The 13,339-nt window shown below is 36.1% G+C and overlaps 1 protein-coding gene and 1 pseudogene across 1 annotated transcript in view; one reads left to right on the top strand and one right to left on the bottom strand.

The window, feature by feature from the left end:
* UEVLD (UEV and lactate/malate dehyrogenase domains) overlaps window positions 1-13,339 on the top strand; it is a 55,193-nt gene that overhangs the window by 19,985 nt on the left and 21,869 nt on the right. The window contains exons 4-7 of the mRNA XM_007955718.2: window positions 220-383; window positions 3,510-3,645; window positions 5,620-5,738; window positions 11,300-11,402. Of these exons, the coding sequence (XP_007953909.1) occupies window positions 220-383; window positions 3,510-3,645; window positions 5,620-5,738; window positions 11,300-11,402 (522 nt within the window). The remainder of the gene's footprint in view (window positions 1-219; window positions 384-3,509; window positions 3,646-5,619; window positions 5,739-11,299; window positions 11,403-13,339) is intronic.
* On the bottom strand, window positions 9,738-10,305 carry LOC122151366 (annotated as a pseudogene).

Genomic DNA, 13,339 nt, shown 5'->3' with positions numbered 1-13,339 from the left:
GAACCCAGGAGAGAGGTGGTGGGTGCTTTGGGAGGAATGATTGGTGAAAGGGCTGGAGGGAGGCAGCATGTCTGGCCTTGTAGGAATAGGCCTTGGGTTACTGCTGGTAATCCTGGTCTTCTTCTTGTAAGGTTAGAGGAGGTCGGAAGATGTGGCCTCCTTGCCGTTTTTGCAATGGTTCATTGTTATTTGAGTCTGTATTTATTTTATCTCACATAGGTAATACATACAACATACCAATTCACTTGTGGATTTTGGATTCTCACCCTTTTGCTCCACCCATTTGCTTCTTGAAGCCAACTGCAAATATGGGAATCTCAGTTGGAAAACATGTGGATGCTCAAGGCAGAATATACTTGCCCTATCTCCAAAACTGGAGCCATGTAAGATCGATTTGGATTTTCTTCAAGTTTTCACTTTTCTTCATATTTATCTTAGATCCCGACAATAGAAATAAGTAAAATAATATATTTCAATGTTATTGATGATATTATCTTCAAAAGTAATTTGAAATTCAGAGGAAAGTAGGGGATCATACCCATGGAAAGAATAATTAATAGTATAAGTTTATTATTAAGGTTGAGGTTACTATGATAATGGAATATTTTTGTTAAGGTAAATCTTCATTTAAAGCATTTATGCATCATACCTTCCTCACAGACTCTGGAATAATACATTCTACTTCAGGGAAAAAAATATGTTGGCTTGAATTTTTAAATGATTGCTATAATCACCATTTTTTAAAATCAAACTGATTGAGAGTTTAATGTGCCATTTGTTTTCTACTTGCATAAACATGTGCAAGGAGGAAAACATGCTTTTCTAAATGCCAAAGAGAATGAACATTGTTTATATAGTGTCTGGATTACTTATAACAAGGGCAGTGAAAGTATGATCAATGAATTATTAATAAATCTGATGATTAAATTCATTTACTTATTATCAGTAAACATTTCAGACATGTATAGCAGACATCACAGACTTAAGATTAAAGTAAGAAACTATCTTAGATCTCATAGGGAGGCTTCTTGCCAACAAGCTATTCACTTTTATGATGATAAGATTTATAAATTTTTTTTCTCCTTAAGTTTATGTTAAAGGATAAATTCTAACTCCATGCTCTGCATTCTCAAGAGACCTTGTGTTAGCAACTTCTTCATTCAGAATTTCTCTTTTAAGTATCATTTTTGCATTTTATTCAACAGATATTTGGTGTCCCTTTTGTGGCAGGCTTTGTGATGCAGCAGTGAACAAAGAAGTTAAAAATCCCTGACTCATTTATAACTTATTTATAACTTACAGATCCTACTATTTTTTCAATAAAGACTGAATCAAGGGATTTTGACCTTATGATTTATTTCCATACTATTAATAGGTAAAGAGACCTGACATTTAGAAAGGTTCTTTTTTTTTAAATAAAAAAAGAAGAATATTTCTAAGACAATATATTAAGATAATTTTAATCTTATTTTTGTACTTTCATGATTTTTGAAATGTTTTTCTGCCCAGCTACTTTAAGTGTCTTGATTTGCTTGGGTTTTTTTTTTTTGGGGGGGTGGGGTGGGGAATACACTTTCATAGTTTGCAAGTAACATTTTTACCAGGTTTAGGAGTAAGTATTACCCTAAATTGTGATGTGTAAGTTTCGTTGCTGGTGTGTAATTGACTGGTGCATCTTCAGCTCCCTCCGCACGTTGGCCCTCAGAGCAGCTTGCTGATGTGCACTGTGTACAGCAGCCCTTCTTCCTTATCTGTCGCTTATGGTGATGTGCATGCGTTTTTATAGAGAAAATTTTTAGTGACTCATGTTGTGAGTCAAATTATATCCTTAGTTTATAGTACACTGTGTCTTTCCTCATTTTCTTAAATTGCAAAATATGCATTCCAAAGTTGTATACAAAATAAATAGTTTTCTTATAGTTGGCAGCTTCACGCATTTATGTTATCTATCTAGTCCCTGAAGGTATTTGAGTCTTTTGATCCTAATGGTCTTATCCTCTTGGTTTATAAATAGTGAAACCTGACTCTGAGGAATTAAACCAGAACTAAACCCATTGTTGTAGAGTTGATTCTGACTCATAGTGACCCTATAGGACGGGGTAGTACTGCCCCCAGGGTTCCAAGGCTGTAAATTTTACAAAAGCAGACTTCCACATCTTTCTTTTACAGAGAGCTGATGGGTTTGAAATGCCAACTCTGTGGTTAGCATACCTATGCTTTAACCACACCACCATCAGAGCGCCTCCTGAGGAATTAAGCACTTTTAAAAATGAGCATACTACTAATTATTCCTAATTATACTAATAATATACTAATATACTAATATTATTAGTATATTACATATAAATATAAATATATTAGTATATTATATATAAATATAAATATATATTTAATTATTAGTATATATAAATATACTACTAATAATAAACATCTTTTTATCCTCACGTTTTATAGCTTGCATTAACTCATTTACTTCTCATAACAGCTGTTTGGAGTTTATTATTCACGTTATATTGCTTATGACACTGAAAGAACAAGTTAAGTGGACTTTACTAAGGTATTTAACCAGTTAAATTAAAAGGAACAGTGTCAGCTTGAACAATACAAAACAAAACCAGTTGTCCTCCATGGCGACCCCATATATTTTCAGAGTAGGACTTTGCTCCATAGGGTTTTCAGTGGCTGATCTTTAAGAAGTGTATCACCAGGCCTTTCTTTTGAGGTGTGTGTGGGTGGACTTGAACTACAAACCTTTTGGTTAGCAAGTTCATTAACCATTTGTACCATCCAGGGACTCCTAATATCAGATTAAAACCAAAAAACGCACTGCTGTTGAGTCGGATCCAACTCACAGCGACCCCTCCTTGGGTTTCCAAGGCGGTATCACTGCGGAAGTAGATTGCCCAACCTTCCTTCCAAGGAGTGGCTAGTGGGTTTGAACCGCCAGCCTTCTGGTCAGCAATCAAGTGCCTTAGGATAATATTTTATCAGCATTAATGCTCTCGTTTGATAATGGTTTTATTGGAGTTTTTTTTTTTTTTCCTTTCCAGAAATACACATAAAGTATTTAGGAGTAAAGGGGCATCATATCTATAATTTACACTCAACTGGTTTAGAATATAGAGAGAGGGAGAGAGATGTGATAAAATGTTAACATTTGAGTGATCTCGATGAAGAGTAAATGGTAATTAGTACTATTGTTGCAACTTTTCTCTAAGTCTGGCATTATTTCAGAATAATAAGAGGGAAAGAGATCACAGGCCTAGATAGTCTGCTATTAAGCATCCATGTTTTCTTTCATTTAGGAGATAGGGATTCATTATTAATTTTTCTCTTTAGTTTCAAGTTAAAAGTATTGAAACAGTTAAAAATTAAATAATTTTTTTTGGTAGTTTTCAAAAAATAAGAGTATGATGGAATTCTTTGGCTAATTCTGTAAGAATGAATAGATTAACACAGTGCTATGGCAAAATGGTTGTGTGACATTTTCCTTTGTGTGTATTCTGCAGCCCAAATCTGTCATTGTTGGATTAATTAAAGAAATGATTGCCAAGTTTCAAGAAGAACTTCCCCTGTATTCTCTGCCATCATCTGATGAGGCACGGCAGGTAGACTTGCTAGCCTATATTGCAAAAATCACTGAAGGTTTGTATTTTTGTCAGATAGATTGCCTTGAGAGTTATCATTTTACATTTCTCACTACTTTTTACATTCTGCTACTTGATTTTCACTTCATCTCCATAAATAAATGTGTGTGCGTGTGGATGTGTGTAAGATCAAAAATTCTTGTGTATCTATCATAGGCCAGCATTGCCATTAGTTTCCATGGATATCGTTTCTCAAAATGTAAAAAAAATTTACTCTTTAATGGATAGGTAAAATAAATCTTGTTTTATTCTTAAGAAAAAAACTCAGGTTGCTGTCATGTTGAACTCATGGCAGTGCCATGGGTTTCAGAGTACAGGTGCTCTTCACAGGGTTTTCATGGCTGTGACCTTTCAGGGACAGATTGGTAGTCCTTTCTTCTGAGGCGTGTCTAGGTAGGTTTGAACTGCCCACGTTTTACTAGTCAAGTGCTTAACTGTTTGCACGCAGGGACTCCTGTTTTAAGTCACTTGACATATATTGATCACAAGGCTTTTTCATCATATGTTCATGTGGCCCTGTTGACTCATTCAGTATATTGGACCAGAGATCCTTTTTTAATTTTTATTATGATTTGGATGAAAGTTTACAGAGCAAATTCATCTTCCATACAGCAGTTCACATATACTCTGTCTCATGACACTGACTGCAATCTCCACAATGCAACAGCTCCCCTCCCTCTTCCTCCCCATAGTTACCTCTTCCCTGTGTCCTTTCCTCCTGTGTACACCTGCCCCCTGAGCCATCTCCCTGTGCATACACAGCCCTTTTATTCTCCCATGATCGATCTCTCCAAGGAGCGTATCTCCCTAACGTAAGTGTTCAGCTCATATGCCTGTCTTTTGTTTGGCTGGCAGCCACAGGAGTGGGTTCAGTTCCAGACCTGGGTTCAGTTTCAGGGCAGCTAGGTGCCATAGTCTCGGGTTCCACCAGGCTCTATCAGACCAGCAAACCTGTGGACCAGAAGGTCTATGATTCTTCATGGTTCTCACTGAAGATAAAGCCAAATACACATACTTGGAAATTTTAGTAATATGCAAAACTTTTTTTCCCTTTTTGTGTGGTAGATCAGAGCAGTAAAAATTATGATATTTTTTAGAACTATGGAAATCCTATTATTTGTTTAAGTTTTTTTTTTCCAATTGAGTTTGGTGCTCCCTGAGACTATGGTTCCGGGTCGGCAGACCCGGTGATTCTCTCAAGGTGTTTGGTTATCTCTGAGAAGTTATTTTTTTATTTTTTATTTTTAGGTATCATACCTTGACATCTTTTAGGGTTTTATTATTATTTTTAAAACATTCGTCAAGTTCCTTTCTTTTTAAAAGGATAGCCTCTATTTAGTGGAATATTTTTGTCAACAACAAAACAAACATGAGACTACAGACTTCAGAACTTAGAGTCTCTGTTTTTCTTGCATACAGTCATTCATTTCTTCAACAAATATTTTTTGAATGCCTATTATAGACTGGAAGGAGCCCTGGTGGTACAGTGGTTAAGAGGTTAGTTCAAGCCTACCAGCCATTCCAAGGGAGAAAGATGTGGTGATCTGTTTCTGTAAAGATTTATAGCCTTGGAAATTCCATGGGGCAATTGAGCTCTGTCCTATAGCGTCATTATGAGTTGGAATTGACTTGTTAGCAGTGGATTTTTATTATGGACTAAAGTCCCTGCACGGTGCAAATGGTTAACCAAAAGTTTGGAGGTTTGATTCTACCCATTACACCTCCGAAGAAAGGCCTGGCAATCTACTTCTGAAATACCAGCCATCAAAACCCCATGGGGCACAGTTCTGGTCTGTCACACATGGAGTCACCATGAGTCAGAGTTGACTTGATGGCAACTGGTTGGTTTAATTGTGAATTAGCACTGTGTTTTTGGTTTGAATTATCCAAGCCTGGTTTATTTTTAAAGAGATAGTAAAATGACTTTTGCTACTACTTTAAAATTCTCATGATCATTCACTTTTCTTTTTAGGTGTCTCAGACATAAATTCAAGATGCTGGGAAAATCATGAGACTAAAACAGTTAATAAAATTACCGTGGTTGGAGGTGGGGAGTTAGGCATTGCCTGCACATTAGCACTTTTAGCAAAGGTATGTATGCATGATTGCTATAAATACACCTTCTCCTTACTAATTGACTCTCTCGTTTTCTTACATTGCTCATTTATGACAATATTTAAAAAAAAAAAATCTGTTTAACTATTTTGTGCATTAACGATGTGCATCTGGCAGTAATGAATACCAAGGTGAGAGTGATGCTGGCTGTGATGGTTAAAGTTATGTGTTAACTTGGCTGGACCATGATTCTCAGTGGTTTGGCAGTTATGTAATGATTTAATTTGACAGTTTTGTAAGGATGTAGTCATCTTCCATTTTGTGATTTGATATGGTCATCCTGCATTTTCATATAATGACATTTTTTTTGTTTTTGTTTTTTAACCTAACCTTGTCAAGAAGTGAGGAGTGGGTGTACATCTGCCATAGTGCTAAACTTTTTGTGTGTGACATTCAAGAAATAATGGCTTCATTTTGTCATATAGAAAAACCTCATTTTGCTTAAAATATATTTGATAAGTTGACATGAAGCTCTCATCATTGATGTTTCCTCTTAATTAGTAGTCATGGAATAGGCTTTGAAAAAGTAATTTAAATAGACTCAACACCCTATTCCAAAGAAAATCTCAAATTAACATTTATTTGACTCAGTCACAAAATCTCTTCTGTGTTTTCTGAGTCATGCTGCTTTAATTAAACTCTTGTTTAATATGATGCTTCTTTAATTTTAGCTTTCTGAAATTTCCATTTTTTTAAAGGACTGACTTTAGGATCATAGTTGCTAAGTTGATATTTTGCACTAGTTTGAGATTTTTTTTTTTTTCTTTTGGGCAGTCCTTTTCCTTAGGTCTTTTCTATATAAATTATATATAGAAAGGGTTAAATGCCCTTCCAGATAGGTTTAAAAGACCTGCCTGCCTTTTTCTGGGGCATAGGATCATGGCAAAAGCATGCCTTGTGTCATTTAAGGGATGTAGCCCAGAATAGGATAGTGATTTCTCTATATTTATTTGGTAGCTGGCATTAGTTTTCCTTTTCTGTTAAACTTTGATTGTTTTGCCATCTAAATTCTTCCATTTTCATTTAAGGCTTGCATATATCTTGGGGGCAGGTTCTACTTCAGCAAACAAATTATATTCAGGGAGCTAGACAATTTAAAAAGCTGACAGTATATGCTAACTTTTGGCGTATTATAGTTTCATTTCCTCAACCCTCAATCTGAATAAACTATTCTCTTTGAATTGAGATTTGTGTTGTTTTCAGTTCTTTTGTTGCTAAATAAACTGCTTTGGTAAACATCACTTTACAAGTTGCTTATTTTCTCTGAATTTTTTTCTTTTAAGGGGTTTGGAATCTCAAAAATAGTACCAGTGAGTCAGAGGGCATGAATGGTTTTTATGGTACTTATTGCTAGATTAAGGAGCTTTGGTGGCATAGTGCCTAAGGCGTTTGACTGCTGACCAGAAGGTTGGTGGTTCAAACTCATCAGCCACTCCATGGAAGAAAGACTGGGCAATCTATTTCCATAAAGATTTACCTCCTTGGAAACCCAAAGTGGGTTGCTATGAGTCAGAATTGACTCCATGGCAGTGAGGTTTTTTTTTTTTTTAATTGCTGGATTGCACTTCAGAAAGGCAGAACTAATTTATGCTGCTGGTAATGTGCTCGTGGACCTGCTTCTTGACATCCCTAACAATGCTGACTCATTGCTGTCGAGTTGAATTCGACTCATAGCGACCCCTCTTTGGGTTTCTGAGGCAGTATTACTACGGAAGTAGATTGCCCAATCTTCCTTCCGAGGAGTGGCTGGTGGGTTTGAACCGCCAGCAGTTTGGTTAGCAGTCAGGTGCCTTAGGCACTATGCCACCAGAACTCCCAACAATGCTGAGTTTTATTAATTTTATTTATTTTTTATAAATACAGGAAAGCATCTTAAAGTCATGTTTCTTTAACTGTTAGAAAGGTGTCATGATCAGTATTTCTTTGTGTGTGAACTGTCTGGGTGGAAAATTTTCTGCTTTTTGAGCATTAACATTTTGATGGAATTTTAAACACTAACATCTTGACAAAATTTAAATAGTACAACAATAATAATAGTCATGATAGTAATAACTAGCCTTTATGGAGTGCTTACTGTATGCCAGGCACTAGTCTAAACACCGACCCGTTTAATTTTCACAACAACCATATTGATTAGTTACTGTCATTATCACCATTTCACAAATAAACAATCAAATTTTACAAATAAACAAACCAAGGTAACCAAGAGAGGTTACCCAATTTATCCAAAGTCACACTGCGAATAAATGGCAGAATCAGGATTTGAACCCAGGCAATCTGTTCACAGAGCCTGTATTCTAGACCCTTGATACACAGAGTGTGCTTTTCAGACCAGCAGCATTGGCATCAGCTGAGATCTTATTAGAAACCCAGAATCCTTGGCCCCATTACAGACTCACTGAAGCAATGTCCAAATTTTAAAAAGATCCCTGATGATCTATGTGATATATATGCTTGAGAAACTCAACTCTAAACTACTGTTAAACTGTCTTACTGTCATCATCATCATCATCATCACTGAGGGACATTTAGGTTAGGTTGTTTCATTCTTTTGGTATAATGTAACTAAATGAGTGAGTGTCTTGCACATATTATATCACTTTACACATGTACTAGTAAGTTTGTAGGTTAATTCCTATAAATGAGAATGTTGGATTAAAGGAAATGCTAAGTTTTAAAATTTTGATAGAAATTGTCAAACTATCCTCCATATTAATTATACCAGTTTACCTACATACACAATGTGTATGAGAGAGAATACTTTTTTTCCCCATCCTAACTGATATTAAATTTTTAGATGCTTGAATGTCTGATAGATGAAACTGATATCTCATAGTTTTCTTTGCATTTCCTTTATGAGCCATTTGTGTTGTTTCTTCACAACCTTTGCCCAACTTTTTTCCTATTAGATTCTGAATAGTTTATAGGAATATTTTGTATATTCAGGAACTTTGCCCTTTGTGAATGGATGGAATATTTTAAAGTACGGAAGTATTTGTATTACTGATTGCTTTAAAAGAGATTTTTTTTAAAAATAGAATTCTTTATTTCCAGAGTAGTACTTACTGATAATAAAGAGTAACACTTTTTGAACTGAAGATTTGTATTTAGGTATTAGATGAAAGAATCCCAAGTGACTTCACTTGTTCCCATAAGCCAGCTCAGAAGAGTTAAAATGAGAGATATAATCAGAGTTTTTAGGCTGTAGTAAAAGAGAGAGATTTTTTACTTTATATCCTCTTATTTTTTTGGCTATACTTTTTGAATATTTGAATTTTGACCTATATGAATATATTACTTATTTAAAAAATTAGAAATTTTTGAATTAGAGAATTGCTTCATACTGAGTCTCATTATATTAACTACTAGTTGATTTTTATTTGCAGAGAACTGTATTAGGAAAATCTGGTATTTTCTGACCTGTTGACAATTATAAAACTGATAGTTAAGATTTAGAGAAGGCAACTTATGCTAGCCCTGTGTCACATAATAGTCCTTATGACCAGATGAAGTAAGACTGAGTTCAGTGACATGCCCAGGGTTATATAGTTAATAAGTAGTATAGCTGGGTTGTTTTTTTAACCACTGTACTTCCTGCCTGATAGTCTGGTGGATCCCTGGATACTTTTGCCCCTCAGTCTAAGATACGAGAGATCTCAGGTCCCCTATAACTTTGGAGAGTGCAGACCTTCCACAAGGTAAACTGACTTAGGATTTTCCATGTAATTATTTACAGTCTACCCACCATGCTACCCAGGGACCGTCTAGAGGCATATGGAATATTTTCTGTGAGATCTTTGGGTAGAGTACATCATTATAATAAGATTTGATTTTAGATTTATGGCTATTATTTTTATTTATTTATTATTATTTTCCCAAAATCAATATATGAATTTTATTTCATCTTAAAAATATTACCACTAAGACATAGGAATCATCTACCTCTTGTCTCCATAGCTGCACAACCCTTAGATCTTATTCATTAACCTGTTGAATGATTCCTTTTTCAGAGACATCCAAAAATTCAGATACCATCCAAAAATTTTCTGATAGTCTTGATTTTAACTGTCATGGCTTGATGAATTAAAGCAGCTGAATTTGATACAAGTTCAATCTGGTTTTCTTTAAGAATTAACTCATCTTTCTGGGCTTGGGATACTGAACAGGCAACACCTGGCCTTATCCAAACCCAACAGATATGTTTTTCACCAATAAATTTTTGATTTCCACAAGAGATCCATTCTCCTGAATAACTATGTTGATGGGGAAGTGAGCTCACACAGATTTACTTGTGTAATAGAAGCCCAGTGTAACACCCTCGATCATATAGTGTGGCACGTGGTATGAATTACAGCCAGTTCCTTTTTGTATCTCCACCATTTGTCAGCTTGAAACCTTCTCTTTTTCTTTCCAAGAAGGATGAGTTCAACACTGATGTGCTTAAAGACCCACTGCAGGGTTCCTCTGGGGCCCTTCACAACAATTCAGAGTGAAGTTGACATTTTCTGGAATATTTAGTCTGATTGTTGATAATGGTCTTCATTCTCACAGTAGATGCAGTAGATATAGTCTTTGTTTTTTAAAGAGAAAAATCTGGTATTAGTTTCATGCTAGGAATGAGCTACTAAAAATAGACCAAAACAATCCTGAGTTCTTTCAAAATGAAAATTATGATTTCAAAATCAAGCATAAACTCAACAACAATAACAAATACATTGAGTGTACCAGGTCATCTTTATTACTCCCTAGTAATAGATCTCTTCCAAGTGATGAAAGAGCAAAGATGTCTCCTTAAAGACTAAGGTGCACCGAACCCAATCCATGGTATTTACATTCACCTCTTATGCATGTGAGAGCTGGACAAATGAATAAGGAAGACTGAAGAAGAGTTGATGCTTTTGAGTTGTGGTGTTGGGGAAGAATACTAAGAGTACCATGCATAGTCTGCTAAATGGACTAACAAATAGGTCCTGGACGAAGTGCAGCCCAAATGCTCCTTGGAAGTGAGAATGACCAGACTTTGTCTCACCTACTTAGGTCATTTTGTCAGAAGGAACCATTCCCTGGAGAAGGATATCATACTTGGTAAAGTGGAGGGTCAATGCAAAAGGGGAAGACCCTCAACAAGATGGATTAACACAGTGCCTGCAATGATGGGCTCAGGTATAGCAAGGATTGTGAGGCTGGCACAGGACTGGGCAGTGTTTCATTCTGCTGTACTTAGGGTCACTATGAGTCAGAGATGACTTGACAGCACCTAACAACAACAACAACAGTCCCAACAAAAGAAACCTGCAGTCTGTCTTGTCTAAGTTATGGCCCCATAAGATCCCAGTATTAAGGCCTAAAGGATCACATCATTCAAGTTCATAATAACTTCTTGCTCACATGTCATTTTAATTGCTGTGGTGTTACTTTTCCTTCTTAAGACAGCACATGAGGCCCCTATATATTCCTTTAGCCCCTACCTGGTGAATTAAAATTGAATAACTAGCCACAGTCAATGTAATGTGCTCTTTTTCTTATTGAATGTACAGGGCATTGCAGACAGGCTGGTCCTCTTAGACCTCTCAGAAGGAACTAAAGGAGGAACAATGGACCTTGACATCTTCAGGCTGCCTAATGTGGAGATCACCAAAGGTCTGGTTATTCTGCTTGAAAGATGTTTGTCTTGTTTGCTCTTATATTTGAGTCCTAGTTTTCTTTTAATTGTTGTAAAAATATATACAACGCAACATTTTCAAATTTAACATGTTATGTGTATAATTTATTGACACTAGCTACATTAATCATGCTGTGCAACCATTACCAATATTGGTTGCTAAATTTTCCAGCACTGTAACCAAAAAACTCAATGCTTTCTACCTAAACAATGTTGAGTCCTAGAATTTTAACACTGAAAAGCACCTTACGGTTCATCTTGTCCAGGTCCCTCATTTTGCATATTGGGAAACTAAGGTTTAAAAAAGTTAAGTGGTTTGTCGAAAGTCATACAGAGTTTATAACAGATTATATTAACAAGAGTCAAATAAGCAAATAACATTCAAATTGGTCAAGAGGACTTACTCTTGTCTCTGATTCACACCTTAATATGAATTTGTTTTCTCTGGTTGCTTCTTTTCTCATAATATATTAAGATTACTGGTTTTACGATGACTCTGATAGGAGTCCACATCCTAAGTCGACCACTTTATACATCTGTGACGTTTCTCAGATTATATAATAGTCTCTTAAGTCTCTTAAACTTCTATTTTCCCACCAGTAAAGTGAGAATAATACATTCTTCTTAGTATCCAGCAAAGTGATAAACCAAGATTTAAAAAGAAATTCACTTCACATTGCTTTCACTTAAAATATATTGTTAATAATATCTGACCTCCTCTAACTTCACCATGGAGGAAGAAGATCAAGATCAATATTCCAAGGCTGAGTCCTATGAGGTGGGTGGCAGACTTACCTCCACCCTCCAAGTTTTTACCAATTCTGACACCATGGCACTCCGATGGCACTCTCTGTTTCTCTTGGGTTTGATAATTTGTTGTAGTGGTGACACAGAATTCACAGATAATTCTCATGTTTTATTGGGGAAATCCACCACTCATCTGTCAGTTTGTCATACTGTGGTGGCTTGTGTGTTGCTGTGAGGCTAGAGGCTGTGCCACTGATACTTCAAATACCAGCAGGGTCACCATGGTGGACAGGTTTCAGCAGAGCTTCCAGACTAAGAAAGACTCAGAAGAAGGAAGGAGCCATCTACTTCTCAAAGAATTGGCCAGTGAAAGCCTTATGAATAGCAGTGGAACACTGTATGATATATTACTGGAAAACTTTATGAATAGCCCTGAAACATTGTCCAATATAATGCTGGAATATGAGCCCCTCAGGTCAGAAGGCACTCAGAATATGTCTGGGGAAGAGCTGCCTCCTCAAAGTAGAGTTGACTTTAATGAAGTAGATGGAGTAAAGCTTTCAGGACCTCCATTTGGTAATGTGTCATGACTCAAAATGGGAAGAAATAGCTGTAAACATCCATTAATGGAACATGGAATGTACGAAGTATGACTCTAGGAATATTGGAGGTTGTCAAAAATGAAATGGGATGCATAGTGTATCCTAAGCATTAGTGAGCTGAAATGGACTGGTTTTGGCCATTTTGAGTCAGATAGCCATATGATCTACTACAGTAGGAATGAATTGAAGAGGAATGATGTGGCATTCATTGTCACAAAGAACGTTTCAAGATCTATCCTGAAGTGTGATGCTGTCAGTGATAGGATGATATCCATATGCCTTCAAGGAAGACCAGTTAATACTACTGTTATTCAAATTTACGAAACAACCACCAAAGCCAAAGATGAAGAAATTGAAGATTTTTACCAACTTCTGCAGTCTGAAATTGACCAAACATGCAATCAAGATGTGGTGATTAATTTGACCCAGCCATCCCATTACTAGGTATATACCCTAAAGAAGTGAGAGCCATGACAAGAACAGATATATGCACGCCGATGTTCATCGCAGCACTATTTACAATAGCCAAAACTTGGAAACAACCTAGATGTCCAACAACTGAGGAA

Source organism: Orycteropus afer, unplaced genomic scaffold, assembly GCF_000298275.1.
Source record: "Orycteropus afer afer isolate SDZICR_OR568_19922 unplaced genomic scaffold, OryAfe1.0 scaffold00014, whole genome shotgun sequence".
Classification (NCBI taxonomy): domain Eukaryota; kingdom Metazoa; phylum Chordata; class Mammalia; order Tubulidentata; family Orycteropodidae; genus Orycteropus; species Orycteropus afer.
This window is presented reverse-complemented; position numbering and strand designations above follow the sequence as displayed.